Below are 25,170 nucleotides of genomic sequence, written 5' to 3'. Positions count from 1 at the left end.
CAGATTGGGGCCCAGAGAGTCTGGTTCAGGCGCCATCTGGTTTCAGTCTCCACAAACATGGACACGTTACTGAGTAAACGGGACCTTAGTCTTCCCAAGGCTTTCAGTTACCAGCTTCGCTCTGGCTGTGGAGCACGGACCTTTCAAACAACCGCCTGTCACAAAGCCTGATACTTTTCCAGTTGGGGGAGGTAAAGTGGGGAGGGGGAGAAAGGCTTGTTTTCCCTGTTATACTGCAGGCCATCCCAGCTCCATTTCCTTTTTCTCTGTCACCCCATCCCCCTCACCCCCGGACCCCCTGCTGCTGCTCTTGTTGACCTTCAAGGTCTGTTCTTCCAAACATGGCTCTTTGTGATGGTAAAAACAATTGAGAAACTGGTGTTTGAAAACACTTAATAATTCTTCGTTTAGGAATTTTCCATTAGACAAAAACAGACTTCTAAATGGCACAAAATCACCAAATTAAGATGTTAGGAAGCTAATTCAATGGAGAAAAGTTCAGGAACGCAGAGTGGTGTGGGGTGTGCAGTGTGGCTGGCAGCGCCCGCCTCTCGCTGTTCCGTCTCAGCACGACCGAGATGCTGACAGCTGAGGGACGTGTCCACTGCCCGGTGTGCGATGACAAAAGCACCCGGGCAGTCCTCAGACCAGCTCAGGAGCAGTCCCAGGAAGACCAGAATTTCCAGTCAGCTCCATTCCCACGTGGTGCAGTGCAGAACTGCTGGACCTTCTCATGTGGAGAAAAGTAAACTGAAGCCAACACAGGAAACACTTCCTGTGTTGGTCACGTAAACCAAACTGAAAAGCACGCTGAACATGGCTGCACCACTGACTCGTCTCCCGTGTTCAGGACCACGTGGGCCCTCGATGCCATCACCCCACGTCCAGACCAGCCATTCTGTGGTGACCAGAGGAATCAGAACCAAGAGCGTGTTTTCCTGAAGTGTGGGGGCCCCAGGCCTGCAGCATCAGAATCAGCCTGGGACATTTAGGAAACACATTCTCCGGCCCCGCTCGATCAGATGCTAGCCCCCAAATCTGCGTGTGAACAAACCCTCTGAGTGACTTCTGAGCATGCTGACATTTCCACAGCACGCACCCACGCTGCCGTCCCCTGGGTAACCGTCCCTCTCTCTCCTCTCCCAGTCCCAACACCTCGTCCTCCTCCTGCCTCTTCCCTCAGCAGATGCTGCCTGGCTCCCACTTCACTGGGAAGTTGCATAGCTCCCGCCACCACCTACCCGCCCCCCAGCACCTGTGCCCAACTGCCAACTGCAGACGTGGGATGTCCCAGCTCGGCCCGCAGCTGATCCACCCTGTGCCAGCCCCCACCCCTCTGCCTGCCTCAGGACTCACTCCAGCCCTTCCCCAGCCGTTCACTTTTTTCTTTAAGTGCCCATTGGATCACGCCCATGGACAGGCTGTTCTTTTTCTGAACTTAAAAGTTTTTTCATGATCCTGTTTCTCTCGCTAATGATGGCCCCATTTCTTTCCTCTTTTGCAACAAAACCCCTTTCAAGCGTTGTCTGTACTGCTGACAAATTCACCAGTGACCCCTGGGCTGCTGAATCTGTCGGTCAGTTCTTAGTCTCTCTCTCACTTCCCAGAAGCATCTGAAACAGTGTGGCCTCTCCCAGATGTCAGTGTCTTACCTTCTGTATCGGGCACGTAGGTAGAGGTACTGAGTGCGAGCTAGCCGTGTGCTGACTGGCGAGAACCGTCTGGGTCTGAGCCCTGACAGCCCCTCCTCTCACTGTGACCCTGCGACCCTGGGCAAGGCTTTCTCATCTGTGGAGCAGTGAGAACGCCAATGCCCACCTCAGCATGTGGTCATTGGTAGGGACGCTGGTGCGTGTCAAGGCCAGTCACACTGCAGGCTCAACAAGTGCTGCCCCCCCATGATGCCCAGGCTGCAGAGGGACTAAGAGGTGCTTGTGGAGAGGCTCCGCCTCGCTCTGCCGGATCCCTGGTACCACGGGAGTGAAGCATGGAGGCCCCTCGCCCCTGCCGCTCCCACACACGACAGGTGAGAACAAATGAAGACCCCACAAGTCGTCACCACAAAATTCTTTACTAACAAAACCAAAGGACCCCACAGGCGTTTGCTGGACATCTACTTTCTTTCCAATTTTAAAATGGTATTGCGCACACACGTTTTTAAATTTTAGACACATTTTGGAGGACACTGAGAAATCCAAGAACTCGTGTGAGATGTTCTGAGATCTGAATGTAGAACTACTGAACTGACTTGAAGTCCTGTGTCCTTTGACGTACATGCTGTTTCTCCTCTGCTTCCAGGGGCCGAGAGCTGGGAGTGTGGTACGTGGCAGCCCATGTCACATGCTGGCAGTGAGTGGGACAGTGTGAGCTCACAGAGCTGCACACCTGCTAACATCTAGTGGGTAAGTAGGAAGGGGTCAACCCACCGCTTTAAAAACAACTTGGGACGTAAATCTCCATTTATCCCACAAATATGTCATCTTTCCCTCGGCGTGTCAGTCAGAAACAAGGCCAACAAGTATTTTCCATACATGGTGAGCTACCCAGACAAGTGCCACTGTTTCTGGCCAGAACCTGGGTTTCCCTGAGCTGCCTCCCTCCTGCTGACAGGCTGTGTTGGGGGGCCTCAGTGTGATTCCTGGGTGGCCCCCTGCCTTCCCGAGGAAGGAGATGGCCTGGGCAAAGCTTTCAGCTGAAGCCTTGAGGGCTCCGTGAACGAGGCGGGCAGGACCCATGTGTGGTGTGAGCGAGATGCGTGGGGAGGACGGGCGCAGTGCTGTTTGGTTGAGTTGTGACATCAGGTGGGCTCTCCTGCCAGACAGTCCCTCAGCTCATTCACGACAGCACGTCCCGCCTTCAGCTAATAAAGGGGGTACTGGGATCCCCGAGGAGCACCTGGGCAGGCCCATGACGTGGGCTGAGACACAACCATGAGGATTTATACCCGTGGAGGTCATCAGCCTCCTTGAAAGAAAACAGGCATGACTCAGAAACAAGGGGGTCTGCAGTGAAGACTCACGAGGCATCATTTTAGAGACTGAAGGTCACGTGTGAGGGTGTCTGCCCCGCAGTGGGGCTCAGCTGCAGCGTAAGCAAGGCGTGTGCACGCAGATGTGTCTCCTACATGGATCTCCTTTAAGAAAGGCGTGGAAAGTGGGGCTGACACCTGTTTAGACCCCCTTCTGGATGAGGACCGGGCCACCGAGAGACCTAGCCTGTCTCGTATGCCCTGTGCCTTAGCTTGCAACATGAGAAGTGCTAGGAGGTCCTGGACCACTCGTCCCATGACAAGAAAACACTCGACAAACTGAAATCTGCGTGATGGAATTATCAAGGTACACTAATCCAAGTTAATGCCCTCTTTTAAAATAAAAAGAGTCAGACAGGTAGTACCCTAATTTTCTTAGTTACATTACGTTTCCTGTACGTATGAATGAAGACTAGTACTTTTACGCTTCATACATCTCATCCAATGTGAGATTTTATCACCCAAATAAGTGGACAAAATATAAGAACTGTGAATCCCAAACTTATACTCTGACAACTTGCAGTTTTGAACTAAGTTTCATTGCAGGGATTTAGGACAGTTTCATTTAGGGACAGGTGACTCTGCTTCTCAGCCTTCTGGAACTTTACCCTCTGAGCGCAGACCAGTGAGTTGTAACGCTGACATGCGCTGAATCTAGAACTGCCATGCTCAGCCACGGCTACCTGATGTGGGACAGGGCCACGGAAAGGCTCCCCTTGCAAGCTGTCCCTGGCATCGTGAAGTCCCCTCCCCAGGGCACTAGCTAGCAGGGAGCCGCCTCTGGAAGGTCACACAAAGTGCCTGACACCTCTGCTGAGGGCAGGGAGCCCTAGGAGGGCTGCAGTGCACCTCCTCGGGCTTCTTAAAAACACGAAGGTGACCACAAAACACACAAACACCCGCCTTGTGGGGAGGCTCAGCCCTCCAACCATGCCAGCCAACACCCTCTTATCTGGTGGGTTTCTTTTCAGTTTTTGGAGTGGTCTTTCCTCCATGCTCATCTGAAAGGTATGCACAGAAATGCAGAGAAAATATTACCACTGGGATATACCCCACCCCGCCCCCACCACCCCGAGAATCTTTCTGATAACTAGCGACACCACTGCCTACCTACTGCCTGTGTGTCAACACTTAGAACTTTGTACACAGAGAAGTGGCTGCCGGGCTCCTGCACAGTCAGCTCCAGCTCATGGACACAGGGCTTTCCACTTAGAACAACTTACAAACAACGCACACCGAGAAACATGCAGACACTACAGAGAACTGGACGTGAAGAATCCGTATTTCACACCAGTGAGGGGAACACTGTCACAAAACGCCAATGAGATGGTTTCTGTCACTCATGCACTAACTTGAACTTGAGGGTCTGCAACACAAGGGGCTGTGAAGTGTCGCTTCTCCTTTTCCTCTTTCCGGATTCACAGTTGGTTCTTCGTCAGGCACTAAGCAATCTGGTGACTTTTGGTCCAAATGGGTCTCACAGTCTTTTTGCACCTTTTTATCCATCTACGAAGAGCCAAGTTCAAATGCTGGAAACCGTGATGTCTCTGGTACGAGGACGTCGGAGAGAAAGTGAATCGCACCAGCCATGCCTGTAACGTAAGATGGGGATTCTTTTATGAAAGGGCGTGAGGGAAATGTCTGAAACAAAGTGACCTTTAATCACTTCCTTTACCAGGAGCTGTAAGGACGTGGGGAAAGAAGCTGAGGACTTCAAAAATGATGGAGGAAAGAAAAGAGAGACAGAAAGAGAGAAAGAAATCCTTACACTACAACCCAGCAGGTAAGGATACCACTTTCCTTCACTATCTTACATTTAAAAATTGGTTTCTGGCCTTTATCTCAGTACCTTGAAACTTTAAGATGATGTCACAGAATCACTACCAAAAGTCATGGGTGGTGCGGCTGTCATCTTTCAACATATAAAGCTTCCTCTCTCAGCGCCTGTATAGTCTTATTCCAAACAAAAAGGTGCATTTTACATGTTCTTTAGGTCCTAAGAACGTCACTTGAAAATGAACTTGACTTGCTTTGGTCAAAACCCCACCCCAGATCAGTGCAGTAGCGGAGCAGCAGGTTCTAAGTGGGGGTGCGGGAGCTTCTTTCTGGGGTGGGGTGAGGAGGGCGCCCCGCGCTCCAGCCTCCCGGCCCCCCTTCAACCAAAACTATCCTTCCCCTACTGGGTTTCTGTTTAGCGTTTTTCTTTTGATGTAAAATTTACATACGACAAAACCCACAAGTCTTCAGGAGGGTTCTGACCACCGCGTACACCTGTGTAAACCAAACCCGTATTGAGATGTGGCCTATTTTTATCACTTGCCCAGGAAGTCCCTGTGTCCCTCTCCAGTCTACCGTGGACTAGATGGCCTGTTTCAGGACGTCACATGAATGGAATCACACAGCACGTATGTAGCCTATTGTCTGGCTTTTTCCTTCGGTAATTTGGTGAATCGTTTATGTTTTGTATGTGCCAGTAGCTGTTTTCCTGCACTTGGGCTGGAAAAACTTCCTTAAAGTTTTTGTTTGAAGAAAGTGTTCCAGAAGCTTATCCAAAGACTGCCAATCTGTGAGCGACAGCCGGTGACGCCCTAAGCCCTGCAGGGCCTGGAGCAGACCCTGGTTCCTGCATGGTGGGCTGGGCCGTACCCCTTGGACATGGACGGTTCCGCCAAGTCCAGAAATACACTTTACTAGTACAGATGCGAAATCCTCAACACAATATTAGCAAATGCAATTCTGCAATGAAAACAACAACAACTGTATACCACGACCAGGTGAGGTTTAGTCCAGAGACGCAAGACTGACTAGGATTTGAAAATCTATCCAGATTAAAAATCCACACTATTAATAGGCTAACGAAGAAAAAAGAAATCACATGATCTTGTCACATGATGCAGAAAAAGCATCTGACAAAAGTCAACACCCACCTATTGTTTGATTTTTTAAAAAATATTCAACCACTTACTCCCTCTGAGGCTTATTTTGGAATTAGAATAGCTGTGGCTCTAAAGTTATTAAAAGTTATCACCAATTTATCCTAATACCATTAACCTTTGCTCTTTGGTTTCTGTGGCTGATGTTGTACAGTATCCAGTTCACACACATACACACAAGCTACATACGAAGAGCAGCTGAGTGTCTGCAAGACCCCACTGGGCTTTCCTGAGTCGCCGTCTACACACAGTGTCTGCAGCTCTGTCACTGCTCGTTTTCCCAAAATTTCTTCAATAGTCTCTTATTACTCTTTCCAACTACTAATATTTCTAATTAGGAATGCTTTTAATTACTAATATTAATGATTCTTCATCTTCGCATAACTTAAATATATTTAAATAACTAACCAAGTTTCCTGTGAATAGACTGTTACTATATATACATTATTCCAGATGAAATGCAGAAGAGGAAACTTATTACTTCTCCCATTACCAAGCAGAAAACATTCTATGTTCTGTCTGCATCTATACATCACAAAAGATCTAAAAACACTTGGAAGACACAGCACAAAGTAGGCACGGTAAAGAGACTCAGTGGAATTGTCAGCGATAAACTGCTCTGTTCACTGTTATTTTGTAGCTGTGGAGTTTATTACTCAAGTAAGATGAAGGTCCTAGTGTCAGTCCACACAGAGACAGGCCAGATGCATGCGCCCAATCACTCGCAGTCCCCCTCCCCCTTACCTTCAAAGAGAGAGTAGGGTCTGTCGGGAACGCGGCACCCGTGGGCTCCATATTCTAGACACCACTCTGCAAACTGAGAAGAGATGTATTTCCTTTTAGGAGGGGGGCTTTCACTGGGTGGAAAGACAACAAAAAAGATACTGCGATGACTTCACCAAGAGTCAAAGGGAGGCGCTCCTGGCCAGACAGGCGAGCGGCGTGGGCTCTGGGCTGGACCCCAGGGCCACCTCTTCTCAGCTGTCCGTCACTTCTCGGCCTCTTTTCACAGCTGTAAGGTGGTGTCTACTCCAAAGGATTGGAGGGAAGATTGAAACAGAAAACTAACAACAACCTGTCTTTTCTAGGCACCTGCGCCCTTCTCCTCCCGGTGGTCATTCCTAAAATAAATCTATCAAAATCTGTCAAAAACCCTGGCTCTGAAACCACCTTCAGAACCAGCTGCTGGCCCCCCGCCTTTTTCTCCGGCATCGGCTAGAACACACCCAGCTTCAGCCTGGCCCCCTGCCACTCTCATGGGCTCCCCACGGCGTCCCTGTGACTGCACCGCCAGGAGCACCGCCGCCTGACCACGTCCTTCATCTCTGAAACTGCTCACCCCTTGCTCCCAGCATCTCTGAGTACCCTGACCCTTCCTTCTGAAACCTCCTCCATGGGGTTTAAGCATTACAATAAATTTCCTTTTGGCTTGAGCTAACTTAATATTTTTTGTCATTTTTCTATAAAGAATTGTAATGAATAAACACAAGGAATATCAAATTAAGCACACATGAAATAAAACTCACTCTGCTTTCCACCCTCCACATCTGCTCACCCTTCCAGCTGCTGATATACAGCCACCTGGCGTCCTTAGTCAGACAACAGGGAGACACTGCTCGCTGCATCTTCTCTACCTTAGATAACCCGCTAGGTTTTGTGCGCTCAACATCCTAAGTGCTTCTAAATCTCTCCTCTTGATCATTACAGCCGAAGCCCTGTGTATAACTCAACATTTCTTACGTTAATTATGAAAGAACAGTGTGGGGAAAGCCAGCCTTGAGCTCACGCTTTGCACTGACCACAGCAAGCTTTCTGAGAGGAGTCAGCACCATGACAAACCCCGTGAAGCCCCACCTTCAGGGCAGCGCTCACTGGCGGATGTGACAACCACCAGGAGCTTGGACACGCAGACAGGGGTGGGGTCCAGCCTTCCTTTAAGGCCCCCAGTGGCCCTACGGTGTGACTAGGTTGAGAGCTACCGACTAGAGAAGGAGCAACTTCTCTGGTCTTTGCTCACCTGTCGGACTTCACCTTCACCTGCGCCCCCCACACAGAGGGGTCCTCTGGGCTTTCATGCAGGAGCTATTCCCCCATCAGGGAGGCACCTATCTCCTCAAGGAAGCCCTTCCTGGTCCAGCTGGAAGACTCTGCATCTGAAAACCTAGCTATGTCTCACCCTCCGTAAAGCCTTTCCCGATTCCCGTATTTACTTAACCGTCCACGACTGCAGTTCTCACCCGTCCATGCTGCCCTCACCGATCGGTTCCAGCCACACGCACGTCGCTGTCCTGCTGGGGGCCTCACACCCCAGGCCTTCGTACAGGCAGGTCCCTCTCCTGCTAACATCTCCCATCCCCTTTGCTTACTGTAACGCTATCCTGTCCATCCCAGCCTGGACGTCACTTCCTGACCTCCGGGGGTAAGGTGCCTGCCCTCGGTGGCCCCAGACACGCTGCGTGTTTCTCTACGAGTGTGGGCCCCACAACAGGCCTGTGTGCACTTCGCAGGGGGGCACCACGGCCGGCGTCCATTCTATCTGGGTTGAGAAAAGGCTTCATAATAGCAACATGTTCACCGTCTTAAAATTATAAAGATAAGTTGCCTATAAGGCGTCCATCTCTCAGGGTGATTGTAAACATTGCGCTGTGTTTCCTTCCAGTCTTTTCTCTGTGACTATCCAACTACATCCTGTGAAATGTGTACAGTAATGAAAATACAACAAACATTGTCCGAGTCTGGCTTGTGCCGAATGCCGGTCTCTGATCTGGGCAGCGGTGTAGGTGGTGACCTAGACGAGTGAGGTCAGGAAGCTTGTATTCTGTGCTACCACACACTCGAGAAGCTGGCAGCAAGACAGAGGAAGGTGTCAGAGGCCCTCTAGGGACAGCACAGAAGCCGACACTACAATGACAGGGAGTAGCCACGCGAGTTTTGGGGCAAGAACACTCCTGATGGAAGAAACAGCTAATAAAATGCCCACAGGGGCACGTGGCTCGCTTCAGTCCATGCAGAGATGGGGCAGCACAGCTGGAGTGTGGTGAGTGCGGGCTAGAAAGTGGGCTGAGAGGAGGTGGGGAAGTGGGCGCGGGCTGGGGCGCAGGGGCTCTGTGAGCAGGGGAGGGGTGCAGTGGGGGAGGGATGCAGTGGGGGAGGGGTGCAGTGGGGGAGGGGTGCAGTGGGGGAGGGGTGCAGTGGGGGAGGGGTGCAGTGGGGGAGGGCCAGGGCAAGGCTCTGGCTGGAAGAAACAGAAGAAATTGCAGAGTTGGGAGAAATAGGTTAAAAGGAGGGCGGAGCTGTGCTTCTGGACCTTGTGCGTGTTCCGGAGAGTTCGGAAGCTGTGTGGATAGAGCCGTCCTTACCTTGCAAGCTCGGTAGAGGTACTTCTTGTCCTGCGTGAGGTGGTAAAGGGACAGGAAGGAGTAGCCATTGCCGGCCGTCCCGTGGCAGACCCCGTAGCCCTTGCGGAGCAAACCCCGCTGCCAGATCACGTCACTGCACTCCACGGCGTCCCTCAGGTACTTCTCCTCCTTAAACACCTGGGCGGCGAGGCAGGAGCAGTGTTAGCAAGATGTCAATGACGAGTTAGCAATGCAGCTCCCTTTCTGTGGAGAAAGCCGCAGGGCACGAGGGAACCTGAGAGGGCACCACCACCAGCGCCGCCAGACCACAGCAGCTTCCCATCTTACCCACCTGGCTACCCCTTGCCCTCTCCTAGCTCATGGTTCTGCGAAAGTAATTCTAAAACTCAGTCTGTGAAACTGAACTGCCTGCCCGAGTCACGCTGAAAAGCTGGGGGTGAAAGCCGGTCCTGGCACACTGGCCCGACGGGGGACTGACCTTGTAAGCTTGCGTCAGCATGTGGATGACGCCCGGCGCGCCATGGCACCAGTGCACCAGGCGATCCGTTTCGTTGCTCAAGGAGGACGGGTAATTCCCGGATCGGAATCTCCTGTGGCGAACGTAATCCACGCTGGGTTTCACCATTTCTGTCAAGGTTTCTTGGTCCACTTTTGCTGCTGGCTTTAAACAAATAAAAATAAAACATTTGTTTTTCTTAAGTTTTTTTTTTTTTTTTAAACCTCTGTATTGTGGCTAATAGAGTAAAGCACCAATGACGTGGAATCCTGAGGAGTGTATAAAATGAGAATCGACTCAAATATCTACTTATTTAAGACTACGGCAGACTTTTGTTTCAGCTCTTAGATGTTGCTGGAGAGCTCGCTCTGGCCCAGGGGAGGCCTGCAACGGGAGGGGTGAGGCTCACCCCCATACGGAGGGCGGGCTGATGTACTGGAAGCCTCCCCATTTAAATGTGAATCTCACCCAAAATACCCGCACAGAAACATCCAGGATAACGTCTGACCCAATATTTGGGCATCATGGCCCAGCCAAGTGAACACATAAAATGAACCATCACAGATAGCTAGCTAACTTTTTAAATGGGGACCTTCAAATACCTGTATCATCTTTGTTTTTATTGAGCTGACACTGGTTTACAACATCACGTACGTTCCAGGTGTACAGCACTGTAATCCGCTATCTCCGTACCTGTGCACCACCCAGTCTAGTTTCCATCCCGTACCCTACATTTGACCCCCTTACCCATTTCGCCCTCCACCCAGCCCCCTTCCCCTCTGTAACTACCAATCTATTGTCTGTGTTTATGAGTTTCTTTTTGTTTTATTTGTTCATTTGTTTCTTTTTTCGTTTTATATTCCATATAAAAGGGAAATCGTATGGTTTCTTCCTCTGTCTGACTTATTTCACTTAGCAGAACACCCCCAAGCTCCATCCATGTTGTCCCAAATGGCAATAGTTCATCTATTTTTTATGGCTGAGTAAGACTCCATTGTTTCTACATCCATCGTCTTTATCCTCGGTCAATGGACACCTAGGTTCTTTCCAGTTCTTGACTATTGTGCAGTGAACACAGGGGGCAGACGTCTTTTCAAATCAGTGTTTTCATGGTCTTTGGATCTCTGAGCTGTTTCTTCAAAAACATGGACCTCAGTCCGTACCCCTGAGGTGGAGGTGCTGCCAACTGTGGGGAGAGGAAGGTGGTGCAGGAGGCTGGCGGCAGCAGCAGGGAGGTGTGAGCACGCGACAGTCGTGCCACCCCAGTTTACACAACCCTCCTCGCCACCTGGCTTCCCTGAGCTCAGAGAGCTGCTTCAGCTCTTCCAGACCGTGCCCCTTGTCTCCAGCGGAGTCAGGAGAGGGCCAGTCCCCTCCCTGTGCAGGGGCTCATGAGGACAGCAGCCCTCGTCCCCACACGAACACGCGCCTGGCACTGCCTTCGTGGTACGGGGCCCCTCCCCCCGAGTGCCAGGGCCGCGCAGGACAAGCGGCTTCTCCTCTTGGGGCACCTACACGTGAGCCCTCAGTCCTGTCGGGTTACTTGCCGTTCTTTCGTCTCTTCGTGTCCACACGGGGGTACCTTGGGGTGCCAGTTGTCTCCTCGTTTCATCAGAGAAACTGGGTTTCTGTTTTCGGTTTTCTGGTTGTTTTGAGATGATTGTCAAAAGAATTGTCTTTATTCTGCCATCGAGAAAGTGGAGTTCTGTTTAAGTGATTTTAAAAGTTTTTGTGTATATTGTTCTGTTAGCCTTCCAAATAAAATTGTCCAGAGGGACCTAGTACTGCTGCACTGCTGTGTTGTCACACTGTCACACTGTCGCACTGTCACACTGTCGCACTGTCACACCACTGCACTGTAACACTGCTGCACTGTCACGCTGTCACACTGCTGCACTGTCACACTGTCACACTGTTGCACTGTCACACTGTTACACTGTCACACTGCTGCACTGTCACGCTGTCACACTGCTGCACTGTCACACTGTTGCACTGTCACACTGTTACACTGTCACACTGCTGCACTGTCACGCTGTCACACTGCAGCACTGTCACACTGTTGCACTGTCACACTGTTACACTGTCACGCTGTCACACTGCTGCACTGTCACGCTGTCACACTGATGCACTGTCACGCTGTCACACTGCTTCACTGTCACGCTGTCACACTGCTGCACTGCTATACTGCTGCATGTCTGCACTACTAGACCAGCACTGAATGTGGAACAGGGAAGAGATATATGACATTGGCTTTTGTGAGCTGGCTCAGCACAACGCTGCTTAGAGATCACTGAAAGAAAATTGACGTCAATTTCTAAATAGACCGCTTACTAAACAGTGTGCCCATGGTCTTCACTTTAAAAGCAGATGTATGGAGAATTTATGACTTGTGTTTCTCTCAAGGAAATCCCAAATATCTAACAAAATTAACCTAAACACCGAAATCTAAATTGGGTTATTTTTTATTGGCATGGTTCTCATTTAATTATGTTTCCCTTAAGGGTATTATCACTAAAAAAAAGTTCAAAACCACTGCTAAAACTTTTTTCTGGGAAAAAAGAGGATACACATAATTTGCCAACTGTCCATAATATCAGAACCATTTTTAAATGAAATGTACAATTCTAGTTATATTGAAAAAGTGTGTCTGCACTATGAAGAAAACTTACAAATTGGAATACATACATGTTTTGGTTTCTACAACAATAAACAAAGATAAGTAATTATCAGAAAAGGGGGGTTTAGTCCCGTGTAGATATAAATTTCCTATCTTCCCTTGGGTAGTAGCAGCATGACACAGTAGGTTTAAGAAAAAAAAAAAGAATTTAAAGCAAAATTTTATAAAAGGAATATGGGCTTTCAGTCAAAAAGAGCTGAATTCTAATTCATATTCCTTGACTTACCAGCTTTGTGATTTTAAGCAAGTTAACTACCCTGTTACGGTTATGGTGAAATACAGAAAGGCTTAATGGAAAGAAAAAGTAGTCTGCATACAAAGAGGGAGGGGCCCTGGACCCTATGGCTGGGAGCAAACCAGGTGAAGCAATATTGGGGGGGGGGTGTCTCTGACTCTCTGCCGGTCGGGAGTCAGTACTTGATTCAGCAGGTGTCAGCCATGATTGAGACAAGACCATAACCACAACGAAAACCTAGTTAAAAATTTAGGACACAACTGACAGCAAGTGTGTGTGGGGGGGCGGTTTCTGAATAGGAGGAAGTCTCTGCTCCATTCTGGTTCTTTGTTTTTTTTTTACATTCACAAACTTGTATTTTTATTACCTTTCTGTACATATTGGCAATGATAAACCTTAAAAATGCAAGTCCTATGAAATACACAAAAATAAGGAATTTACATAAATAATTATACTTCAGAAAATGAAAGTGGAAAAAGATTTTCCACATCATTAGTGTTCACCGTATTTAAAGTAAATCCAGCTTCCCCAATTAGATTGCAAACTCTACTGTCTCAGCAGAGAATGATAACATCTACCTGGGAATAAAATGATCTGGTTTGCTTTTGTTCGGTGCATGAGTAGACACTGCAGGTTTGTCCTGAGGTTTAGCTCCCTCTTCCTGTCTGATCTTACAGTGTGGCCGCGGCGCCAGGACCGAGAGCATCCTTATGTACCTGCATTAGCATGTAGAAGATTCCCGCCATGCCGTGGGCTGCGCCGACGTACTGCTTCCTGTGCCACTGGTACAACAGGGGACAGCGCTCAGCCTTCCTTTCCTCCCTCGACAGAGCCTTGCCTGACTCAAGAATAGCACTGACGACCTACACAGACAGACAACGGCACAGCGTGAGGCTGAAAGCTTACACGTATCCTGTTTCAGGGTCAGTGATGCTAGCATGTCTTTAGATAGATAGATAGCTTAATCTAAAAAAATCTTTGAGCAGTTAGTCACCAACAGTTATCTTTATGTTATAAATAGTAAACACAGGCAAAGGAAAAGCAGAAGACAATCTCAGAGTAGAAAAAGATAGTAAGAAGTGAAACCACGAAATGCCAAGTTCTTTGTGTGAGCAGTTTATAGAATCTAGAAACGCTCCTATAAAACCCATCCTGGACTACTTAGTAGCTTTGGGGCCGCAGTATGTTCCCCAAAGCCTGGCGATCCTCCGGGAGACGCTGGAGGAGTTGGCCCCACCTGTGAGGCTTGCTGTGGTGTGTGGGACTTTGGTTAGAGCAGAACAAGGTCGGCAGATCTGTAATGGCCGGCACGGACACTGTCCCCCCTCGTATCCTTTCTCCCTCACACTTTTGGTAACTGTGCTCCCAGTGTGAGGTCCAGACAGCTGCACGTAGTCATGTGACTAAGTCATGGAAGTGGGACGTGAGCAGCAGGGCGGCGAGCAGCTTCCAGTTCTCGACCTTAAGAGGAAGCTGCGCGTCTTCCCTTTCTCATCTGTGCCCTGGTGGGTGCGTGGGTGGGCGTGCTCAACTGGCTTTGGTCACGCAGGTAAGGCCAGGCCCCAGAATATGGTGGAACAAGACAGAAGAACCGGTCCCCACCCAGAGTCCCAGGACTGCCTATCAGTGCAGACAGTTCATGAGAAAAATCCTGTCTTTGTGAAGCTACTGTTGTTCGACTCTAATAAAAATAGCTGGATTGATACAGACCTAAGAGGAGTACAGATTTTTAAAAAATCCTAGAAAGGAAAAAAAGGAGCTATTTACGAATCGTGTGAGCTGCTTTAAGAAATCACTCTGACCCCGAAGCAGAGTCCGGCCACTCCCGTAACCCTGTGCTGACAGACAGGTGCCAGTGGGGGGGAGAGGGTGCCCGCAGCGACAGTACCTCCTGGATGGCTGCCTCACACACGGTGCCCGGGCCGATCTCCGTGTTCAGGTAGAGCAAGGCATACAGATAGCCTGCCCGGCCGTACAGCAGCTCGTCCGGAAGCTCTGAGTCCCGGCAGACAACCGTTCTCTGGAGCTGCAGAAGTCTGCCCGACAAGAAAAACCGTTTGCCCATACAGTGTCTACAACACCTCTTCCTCCTCATCACTTTAGGGATTACCTGTTATTTATTTTCCATTTAAAACTGATTTTAAAAAATACAAAAAAGAAAAAAACCTCCAGAAAACAAAACCTTCTGCAAGTCACTAATTTCTCTCTCAGACATCAAAATAACAAAACTGCTTTGTATTCAAAATTTCTACCTTACATCTATTCTAAACCATGTAAGAGAAGATACTCAATTTTGAAATCCAGAATTAGACGAAAGTGATTTAAAATCAAAGTGAAAATGGCACTAAGATGTAGCCAATGTTTGGGAACTAGCTTATTCCGTCTTTCAACAAACATTAACAGCCCAGCACGTGCCAGACACTCCACCGGACCACAGGGGGGAGCCCTGATTTCTGCTTCCTCAGAAAAGAAGGTGAACTAACATGTATAGAGTCTAACTGTTCCAGAACAAACTCTCTAACTGTTCCAGAACAATAAAACCTAAAGATGACTTAGTTATTACAGTGAGTCTAAGGCATATAAAGCTATTTTCAAGCATTGAAGGCAATGAAAAATTGCTTCACAAACACGACTAAAGTAACACAAAGAAACATGTTCATTCTCCCTCCCCAAATTAAGGCAAACACAAGCTTGGATAGAAGGAGCTATGACCCCACCACTATGCTCTCAAGCTTAGTATACACAGCTCTACACCTCTCGGAGAGACCTGTTCGCCACAGTAAATTAAAGAAAAGATTTCCTTTTTGACTGTCTTTCTACAGCAAGGTCTTCAACTCAGAATTTGGAGGAAACACTTGTAATTTTAAAAACTCACTTTGTGATGCATTCCTGGGACTCACAGTCGCTTTTGAGTTTATGATAAACCACAGCTCCCACGGCGAGCGGCCCAGCATCTCCGCAGAGGAAAGTGACCCTGCGGCCATTCAGATTCCGAAGTGTCCTCTTGACGTAATCCAGGGATCGGAGCAGGTAGGTCTGGTCACAAGTGACCCTGTACAACTGCAGGTACAACAGGGCTATGCCTGGAAGAAACCCACACCCCAAAGAAAAGCCATTATTACCTTCAGGACATAATTTTATGGTTACGTGAAAAACCTATATAAAACCTACATTTCTAGAGGGCAACATCAAAGAAATTACACAATACATTTTTTAAACATTAAAAAAACAAAAAAAGAGAATTCAGGGTAGAAAACAACTTAAAACAAGTCCAAATATGTTATCATGCTACTTGTTCCGACACAGCGATTCAGTGCGTCCCAGACTAAGACAGACTTCCCACTCATCACCTCAATTCCTTTCAAGGTTTCATTCATTCTCCTGTGCATCTTGAGCTAACTTAGATCTTTTTCTTTTTACTTCACATATAATCATTTTCTCCTGTCTTACCCCAAATTAGATGATTACTTTTTTGGAATTTTACACTCTCTTCTTTCCAATTCTTCTACTTCTTACAATTTTTCAATTTTCTTTAGCGATCAACCCATTGAAATGACCAACTAATCAGTGAGTCAACTCACCATTGATGGAATAGCCACACGGTGCAGAGTAAGGTAACGAACACAGAAGATACAGTTTATCACCGACCCAACCTTCCTACTTTAAAGAACAGATCCAGATACCATATTCAAGTGAACCAGAGAGGGGGCTTTTGCTGAAACTCTATGTAGGATGACCTACGTGGCTTCTAAAAGACGCATGCTATTATTCCTGGGTTCAAGAAGTCAACATGAGATCTAGTAAAAAATGAATATGAATACATACATACTTAATAAAGTATATTGTAGGAAAATTGAAAGAAATTATATGATGGTGAAAAGACCAAACAAGACTCTTAATGCTTGAATTGAGGGTCTCTAATATTCTGTTCTTTGTCTAATATCCTACTCTCATTTTTACTATTTTTTCATTTTGCTTTTAAAATTTCTCTAAACAGGTACCTTCTTCTTTCTTCAATTCTCTTATCCAGGGGTATCCTACTTCCCTTTCAAATTAATTCTTAAGACGTTTTTGAGAGGTCTTTCTTTTATCATTATCCATTTCTTTAAAGATGTTGAGCCAAACTCATGGGTAGGCCTCCTGATGGTCTGTGAAGTGGTTAGTAGGACCTGTGTCCCTTGCTGATTCCTGAGCCCTGGTTGCTATGCTCCCAGCCTCTTCTTGCCCCTCGGTCATACAGATCACCGCTGTATTCTGAAAGGGGCGAGAAAGAAGTGGGTGCGTGTGGCAGTAAGCTTTACCTTCCCCCAGGTAGGCTAGGCTCTGAGAAAATTCCAGTAGGTTAGGGTCTGGTAAAATAGTTTCTCCTGAGGGTTGGCCTTGTTAAAAAGAACTGAATGATCCAGCATATTTCAAAATGGCTCCTTTTCCCCTCCCCCTGCCAGAAGCTGAGGGGATTTTCTTCTCCCATGTTTACAGTGAGGCACCAAGAGCACTCCTTGAGTGAATCTCACAAAGGTGTGGACGTCTGCCTATAACTGGGTCCCCCCGGGTTGAACTCCCCTGTTGCTCTTCACTGAGCCTCCAGCAATGCGTCAGTTACAGTTCAGGTTTCTTATCCCCACACTGTTCCCACAGAGCTGTCTCCTTGTGGTTCTGTGCACCAGGAAATAGTGTTTTCTCAATCTTCCTCTCTCCTATTTTTCATGTAGCTGTCTTCCTTCAGCGATGTGAACTGTCTTTAAAGTTGACAACACTGTTCAAGCTGGAAGATACTGAAGTTATTAAACGTGCACTTGCATTCAAGTCCTTTGTTGATGGCATCGACTTTTCTAAATACCAGCTCTCCAACATGATTGCTATGGATGAAACTGTACTGTTTATGGGCCAAGGATCTCAAACGACAATTGGTCAGAGGGGTGCCTCGTCAATCTACATTCCCTCCACTGGTTACGAAAGTGCACGTGTTACTGTATTTTAGCACTTCGTCTGAATGGAAAGAAAGCCCCACCTCTAATCATCTCTAAGGGTGATAAGGTTGAATGTGTCTCAGGCATTTATGTTCTTGAAACCGAAAAAGTCTGGTGCACACAAGCAGTTATAAGAAGTGGGTCAATTTAATGCCACTTGTTTTGCGAGGTGGCCAAAGAGGTCTGCTAGTCTGGGATTCAGCCAGCACTCACCACGCTAAAGACATGAAGAACTTCCTTGCAGAGAGAAGAATAGATCAAATAATGATTCCCGCAGGAATGACTGCCTATCTCCAGACTCTTGATATTGCAATGACTAAGCCATTCCAGGACCATTTGCACATGGAAATCAATGACTACAATGAAAATAGAATGGAGAGAAATCAGCGTGGAAAGTTTGTGAAGCCTAGCCTGCAAGAGGCCATGACTTGGGAGAAAAATTCCTGGGATAAAATCACTGACAGCTGTGTTGCCAACGCACTACGAGCAGGCTCCATGGACAAGAAGTGCTCATTTAAGGAGAGCTCTATTGCTGGACATGAGAGATTGGGGCCAATGGTTCTACAGGAAATGGAGTCACAAGAAATTCAAACCAGAATTCGGGGTTTGGAGAGTTATGACGATGTCCCAGAAGAAGATGACATGACTGTATTTGAATAAATGTAGATTCTTGTACATGAATAAATGAATAAATGTAGATTGCTGTACATGAATAAATGTAGACTGTTGTACATGAAAAAAATAAGACATTCCCTGAAAATTAGACCTAATGCGTCTTTTGGAGGAAAAATTAATGTAAGACCTGGTCTTATTTTCAGGGAAATACGGTATTAGAGTGTTCTGGCTACGTGGTAAAATAATAAGAAGAATGTAAAGAGTAGTTAAGGAAAGCTAATTTTAAAATTAAGTTGTTTGACGTAAAGTGCATTACTGCTTGCTTATTTAATTATCATTAAAATAAAAATGAAAACCTTCATGTGTTTATAAATGAGTACAAGGAATAAATAGTTATATGTAACATACCACAGAAATCACACAACTACAAATTATCACAAAGATCAAAGCAACAAAAGCAAACAACAACAAAAAGAAAACTGACCCTGGGGCAAGTTTGCTCTTATTACATATTTTCATAGACAGCGATATGTTAGGTCAAATACTATTACAAAAATAAGAATATGACAAATTATATATTAAAGGTCAAACTTCAGGCAGAATGAATTGCTTTAGAGATAAAATTCCAAAGTACGTCATCAATGAAGACAGTTCCAAACTTCACTTAAGGGTATAAAACTTGACCATTTTAAAAGAAAAGAAATTTTCCAACCCAAGTCGTACACATCAGAATCCGAGAATAAACCACAGTGATAACGTAAACCCCACATCTCACCTGTCCACCCAGTGTAAGCCGAGCAATCATGTGGGTCGGCTGTCTTCAGCCCTTCCTCCATCTGCTGGAGAAGGTCTTTGATTTTGGTCTGGATACGCCTTGTGAAATTAGGAATGATCTGAGAACCGAAAGAAGATATAAATTTAAATTGCACAAGAATAGGACAATGTTGTAATAAATATTTTAACTAACAGTCTGAGTTGTAAGAACATAACAGAAATTACATTACTCGGCCCACTTCAATGCTTCATTGGTTGCAGAGTCTTACAACGTACTTTTCTAAATGAGATCATGCCCTATATAGACTAGAAATCATAAGTAGGATCACAAAAAATAAGCTGTAGAAACCAAAGGAAAAAACCAGAAAAAACGGTGGATTTGACCACACAAACACTGTAACATCTATAAGTTAAAGAGCATAAGAAAGATGGTTTAAATGTTAATGACCAGGAGAAAATATTTGCAATATAAAACATTATATAAAAAAAGACCATAACAATACAGAAATACACCTAAAATTATCAATGCACCTCCAAAAAGAAAAAAAATCAAGTGACAAGCATATGTGAAAACAATCACTTAGCAACTGATGAAATACAAGTCAAGTACCATGCTTTGCACATCAGATTAATAAATAATAAAAAAATTAAAATACTATGTACCAGTGCTGCTTAGCGCTAAGGAAACAGGTATTCTTATTCACTGATGGTAGTCTTTCTCAGGGGAAATTAGGCAATGTTCTTAAACATGTAATTGCTCAGATTTTTCTGCCTTTGATGATTTTTGAAAAATCTAGTTACTATATCAACTGTTGAGGTGTCTTAAAATTCCTGATCGTGATTGTGAAATCATCTATTGCCTATTTCTTCCTTTAAGTCTGTACTTTGTTTTTTGCTATTGGGTATTTTGTAGTTGTTCTTAGTTATAGACAAAGTATGGCTGTTATAAGCCTTCCTCATGACTGACTCATTATCAGAATGAAACGTCCCTCTGTGGGACTCGAGAGAAAATGTTTTCGTGTTACGGCACATTTAGGGCTTTCAGGGCAAATCTTACTGGAACTTGGGGTTCTGGACCAAAAGCACACCTTAGGAATTAAGTTACAATGGTTTAAGTTGTGAGAACTCCAGAGAGTTTACTTAACCCTGGAGGTATCTGTTTACATTTCAAAGGAGGATGTGGCCCTAGAAGCAAGACAAACAGACTTATCTTTTTTCACAGAAAGATTCATTTGCATTCCAATGACTTAGAGTATGGTATTTCCAATGACACTCTCAGAAGGGAAAGGGAGACAGTTACCTCTTTTCTCCTTTATAAAAAAAACCTTATCCTAACTAATTACATTTCCTTATATGGAAATAAGGTCACATGTTGAAGTTCCGGTAGATTGGATGGGACATAGCTTTTTGGGAGACACACTTCAACTCATGACACCCTCAATCTCATGAAACTTCATGTCTATCAAAACAAATGCAAACCTTGATATTATCTAAATTACCTTCTTAACATATATTTTAAGAATTAAAAACGCAATAATCAGCCAATCATAAAGTATCTGTACAGAAGACAGTGGAACTCAATTCATATTCATTTTATCTCACGATCTTCCTATTACTGAGAAGCACTCTTTCCACCTTTGAAAATCACAAAATCTTTCTCCCTTTAATGTGCTCTCATTTTTATCTTCAAGAACACCACAATTTCCATTTCCCGTTTCCTTTAGTATATAATCACAACCACTGGCGTGGATCCCCACCCCAATTTTAACTGCCTAACTGCACAGAGATATCACAAGCCAAATCAGTTACTTGTGCTTTAATTTTCTATTATATAAGTCAGTTTGGTATACAGTTGAGGTCAAGATCACATTTACCAGATACAAAGGTGTTTAAAGAAAAATATGTAATTACAGAACCGGTGTTTAATCTCCTACGAGGTAGAAAATGAAACTCAACTGCTCCCATCTCTTTATTGTTCTCATGGAGACTCACATTGTGGTCAGGAGTTTGCTTCACTCACCTTTCACTAAACATTGCAGTAGCCTCTTTACTCTCAGGATGGTATTGCAGTAGCAACTGATTAAGTACGAATAATGGATTTTTTTAATGCTTGCCAGAGATTTATTTTTATTATAAAAAATTTGAACACTAAGACAAATATAACATATGTGAATATAGAAGAAATCTAGAGAAAAACCAATATTGACATATGAACTCTAAACCCTAAGACTTGAATTTTCAAGGGGGATAAAGAGGCTGACATTTACTGGGGTCCTACTAGGTACCACATACGGAAGTTTGCCAGGCAATTTACATAATCGAATTCAGTCACTAACATCCCTGTGAGTGAGGAATTGTTATCCAGTTTTAATCACATGTAAGAACAGAGAGGTTTAGAGAAGTCACTTGTCTGAGATTCTATATTCAGACCAATGGCTCTTTCAAAATTGCCTTCTGGACTTGTCAAATGTATACCTTCAGGAATACAAAATAGATGGGGAACCAGGGAGGGAAAGCGGGACTCAGACCCCTGAGCGCAGTGGCACCACAATAACCTAATCAGTAAACATGAAAACAGGAACTGCTGATGTTTATGTCTTCATTTCCACTGTGAAAATTAATACCGGAAACCTTATTCAAAATGGAGCCAGGAAGCCAAGAAAGGAGAGTGCTAGCCCACGTACCATTCACTGCGGCCTGCATAACCAGCAGGAAAAAGGAAGAATTATTTTAACATGGGAGAACATTTTTCATATTGGAATTTCATCTCCCACTTTTGAAGAACAGGGGGATCCCTCCCTGCCCCAGCAACAGCACTAACCAGCCCTGGCAGCCAGTGAGAAACCACAACCTCCAGCTCTAGCTCTCCTCCAACGAATCTTTGTTCAAAACAACGCTCCCCAATGTCCTCCTAACCCCACCCCCAAAGGCTGACCCTCCCTTTGTCTATTCGGATTTGCATGTAGCTTCTTACAATCTGCATGTCTCGAACTGCAATTCCTCTGCTTTACTCAAACGCAACTTTTTGAGCTCGCCTCAGTTTACCTCTTTGTTTAGGTCAACCCCACTTTTCCCCTACCAAGTCAGCTTTCCTTCAGACACCCCGTTTCCAACTCCTGGGCATACAGACAAGAGCAATCAAGACGACACTACTGTGTACGAACAGTGCTTTTTTGTTTTTCCAAGGGCACTGGACCAGGGGCCAAGCTTGACACAATGGGCCTCTGGAAAACTGTGAACAGTTTACCAGCGGGTGTTGTGCAGCTCTGCAGGTGGGCGTGTGCTCAAAGGCCCGATAGTAATCAAATCTGCACGTCAGCCGCCACCAGAGCCCTGACAGTCCCTCCCAAATGCCCCGAAACAGAACGCTCCATCGGTGTGTTTAAAAGGCAAGCGGCGCGAGGAGGCGCCAGCACGTGGAAGGGGGACAGCACGGCAGACGCTCGCAGCCGTTCCCGGTTGTCCCGCCGGGAAGGACCGCAACAGGGAACCAGAAGCGGGGATGCACACAAACACCGGCTCCCGGGACGCTGGGGCGGGGACGCCGGGGCGGGGACGCCTCCGGGACCCTGCGCGGCGCGCGGCGCGAGCGGGTGACATCAGCGCGCCGCGGGGCGGGACCGGCGGACGCTACCACCGCCGGCGCCCCCCCACCTGTTGCGGCCCAAGGCCCGGCCCGAGTGGGCCTGCGACTCACCTTCCCGTCGCTGTGAAAAGGGAGGCCGAACTCGTCGGGGCTGGGCGGGGGGCGATCACAGCCCGTCTCCTCGGCCGCTCCGGCGGCCACCATGGAGGCGGCGGCCTCGTAGTCGGGGAAGGGATTGGTGAACGCCCGCTCCTCCATTTCTGCCTCTCCGCCCAGATGCAACTTGAGTCTCTTTGACATGGTCTCGCCCATCGCCGCCGCGCGCCCTTTCCCCACCGCGGGGGCCGCGCGGCACGGCGTGCGGGCGGGGACAAACCTCCTGCCCAGGCGTTTCCTCCGGAGCGGCGCGCTGGGAGCCCGGCCGCCTCCCCGGGACCCTGCGCGGCAGGCCGAGGCGTCCGTTAGGAAGGCCGCGAGCTGGGAGGACGCGCGGGGCTTCGCAGCGGGCAGGAGCCTCTCCGCCAGGCCGGCCTGGCAGTGGGTGGCTGGCACATCAGGCTGCAGCTGGCGCGCTCCACGTGGTGCCCCGCCCGGCCGGCGCCGCCTGGGCAGCCGAGCCACGGGGGCGCGGGCTCCGCGGGGAGCGCTCGGCGGCTCAGAGCCCGCTCACGGCCATCTGCACGGCCCCTTCGCCGCCCGCTCTCAGCCTGTGACCCCGCGGGGACAGGGACCCACGGCCCGCAGAGCGCGCACGGCAAGGCCGGAGCCCCCCGGTCTGGCAGCGCTCCCGGGATCGCCGCGCCCGGCCCCCCTCCTGCGGCTGAGTCCCTTCCACGGTTTTCTAGAGAAGACCGGACGGCTGCGCCGGGCACGTCCCTGCAGGGAAAACCTGTAGAGAAGAATTCGCTGTCATTCAAGGTGTCTGCGTTTCGCAGTCCAGGGAAAGCGCGTCCCCAGACGCGCCATCATCGATCTGCATTTTCACCAGCCGAGCGATGCCGCGGGTGTCCTCGGCCCCCAGTGCTCCAGCCACAGGAATAGCAGCAGCTCTGTTTGATATTAAGGAAAAAGATCTGTTATAAAGAAAAGAATTTCTAAACAGCCTAAAAGCCCCGCAAGGGTAATTTCTCCCCGGGGAGGGGAAACAGTCCCTCCTATTCATCTCCGTTGGGGGGGGGTATGGAGGAGGAGCCACAGACTTTTTTTTTCTCATGTTTTATTTTCAGTCCCTTTGTTTTGAATAAACATATCTTTGGTAATGAGACATAAAATAAAACCATACTAAATCATCTAAATATTTAATTGACCCAAAAGATCCCTCCAGTATTCATTGCCTAGGAAGATACCACGTATAATAGGACACAAGCAAATATCTCTCTGCATTTTGTATAAACAATATGACTAACTTAACAGTCTGTATCAGTTCTCTTTGTTTTTGTTTCTTTAATTATCTGGAACCAAGTAGATGGAATGATTTCTCCTTGAAAATATTTTATTTCAGGTTTTTTTCCATTTAAACCTTGATTGAATGCCATATGGTACTGCGTGCTGACAAAAGAGAGATTAAAAAGATAGTTTCTGCCCTTGGGGTTCCAAATTAGTGGGTGAGAAAGGTAAGGATTACAGCATAACGTAATATGAATGCTTGCTGACATCAAGCAAAGAATACGTTAATATAAAAAGTGACATGGTACCAAAACAGTACCAAGCTTGGGAAAGGATCAATGTCATGCAGGGTGTCATGCGGGGTCTCTGGTCCTGCTCCCCACATAACGCAGGACATGGTGAGGCCAAAAAGGAACACCCATGGAGCCATAAATAGGGGAGTCATATCACTCTAGTCTCGCTGGTGGCTGGGTTGGAGACACAGGAAGCAAACATCCACCAGTACCCCAACAAGGGGTCTTCCTGCACCCCAGTCTCTCTAGCGGCCAGGGGAGACCCAGGAAGTAGGATCCACACGTTCCGCAATCTGCTCTCCACTTCTCTGCCTGCCAACCAACCCGACTTCCTAACTGCAATCCCCAGTGCTAAGTGTAACCCATGCCTCTGTAATCCGCAATCCGTGCTTGCTGGCTTAGCCACGGCAGTTGTATTAGTGGCCCATGGCTCACTGGTTACAGCTGACGGCCAACTAGCCACAGCGGATGGCCATCCAATCACAGTTGATAGCCATTTACTACCCGAGTGAGCACCTTTCCACGTGAGGCCGAGGGCCTGGAAACTGCTCTCTGGGACTCTGTCCCCACAATCAATCCTGCCCCCGAGGCTTGGCTTCCCACTACCGCCTGTCTTACTGTCTCCCCCAGCTGCGTAAGGCTGTACAAGTAAAACACCCCTTACTGAGACGATGGCCATGGGAATTAAGAGTGTAGGAGAAAATAATGGTAAAGGAGCCACTCAACCTAATATCCTCAGCGTTAAGGAAACAGAACTGATAACAAGATGCCTGTTAGGGGGACATCTGTGAGGGCCCACCCTACTTTCCTGCTTCATT

General features: G+C 47.4%; 1 protein-coding gene and 1 long non-coding RNA gene across 3 annotated transcripts; one reads left to right on the top strand and one right to left on the bottom strand.

Annotated features, from left to right (window-relative positions):
* Positions 1-2,052: 2,052 nt before the first annotated feature.
* On the bottom strand, positions 2,053-23,793 carry LANCL2 (LanC like glutathione S-transferase 2). 2 transcript variants are annotated; one of them, XM_019726352.3, is made up of 9 exons: positions 22,785-23,793; positions 19,089-19,206; positions 15,604-15,811; positions 14,617-14,764; positions 13,445-13,591; positions 9,799-9,981; positions 9,321-9,497; positions 6,706-6,778; positions 2,053-4,620 (listed from the first exon to the last, which is right to left on the bottom strand). In XM_019726352.3, exons 1-9 carry the CDS (start codon positions 22,983-22,985, stop codon positions 4,535-4,537), a joined length of 1,341 nt encoding a protein of 446 aa, XP_019581911.2. In that variant the 5' UTR covers positions 22,986-23,793; the 3' UTR covers positions 2,053-4,534. The 2 variants fall into 2 exon arrangements, with proteins under 2 accessions (XP_019581911.2, XP_088653776.1); XM_088797650.1 differs by lacking the exon at positions 22,785-23,793 and adding an exon at positions 21,108-22,674.
* On the top strand, positions 4,673-7,187 carry LOC109444751 (uncharacterized). Its single transcript, XR_016021013.1, has 3 exons — positions 4,673-4,811; positions 5,353-5,433; positions 7,050-7,187. It is a non-coding gene; the product is annotated as an uncharacterized LOC109444751 (long non-coding RNA).
* Positions 23,794-25,170: the final 1,377 nt, after the last annotated feature.

This window comes from Rhinolophus sinicus, chromosome 4 (assembly GCF_057876585.1).
Source record: "Rhinolophus sinicus isolate RSI-liver-muscle chromosome 4, RSI-T2T, whole genome shotgun sequence".
NCBI lineage: Eukaryota > Metazoa > Chordata > Mammalia > Chiroptera > Rhinolophidae > Rhinolophus > Rhinolophus sinicus.
Note: the sequence above shows the minus strand (reverse complement) of the source record. Positions and strands in the feature narration are given on the sequence as shown.

Excerpts from the sequence above, each read along its gene's own strand:
- LANCL2 (XM_019726352.3), bottom strand. The coding sequence starts at position 22,985 with ATGGGCGAGACCATGTCAAAGAGACTCAAGTTGCATCTGGGCGGAGAG. Across the intron at positions 15,812-19,088 it reads GGCTTACACTGGGTGGACAG|GCATAGCCCTGTTGTACCTG; the intron begins GTGAGATGTGGG and ends GGTTTCTTCCAG. Across the intron at positions 9,982-13,444 it reads TCTTCTACATGCTAATGCAG|CCAGCAGCAAAAGTGGACCA; the intron begins GTACATAAGGAT and ends ATTTGTTTAAAG.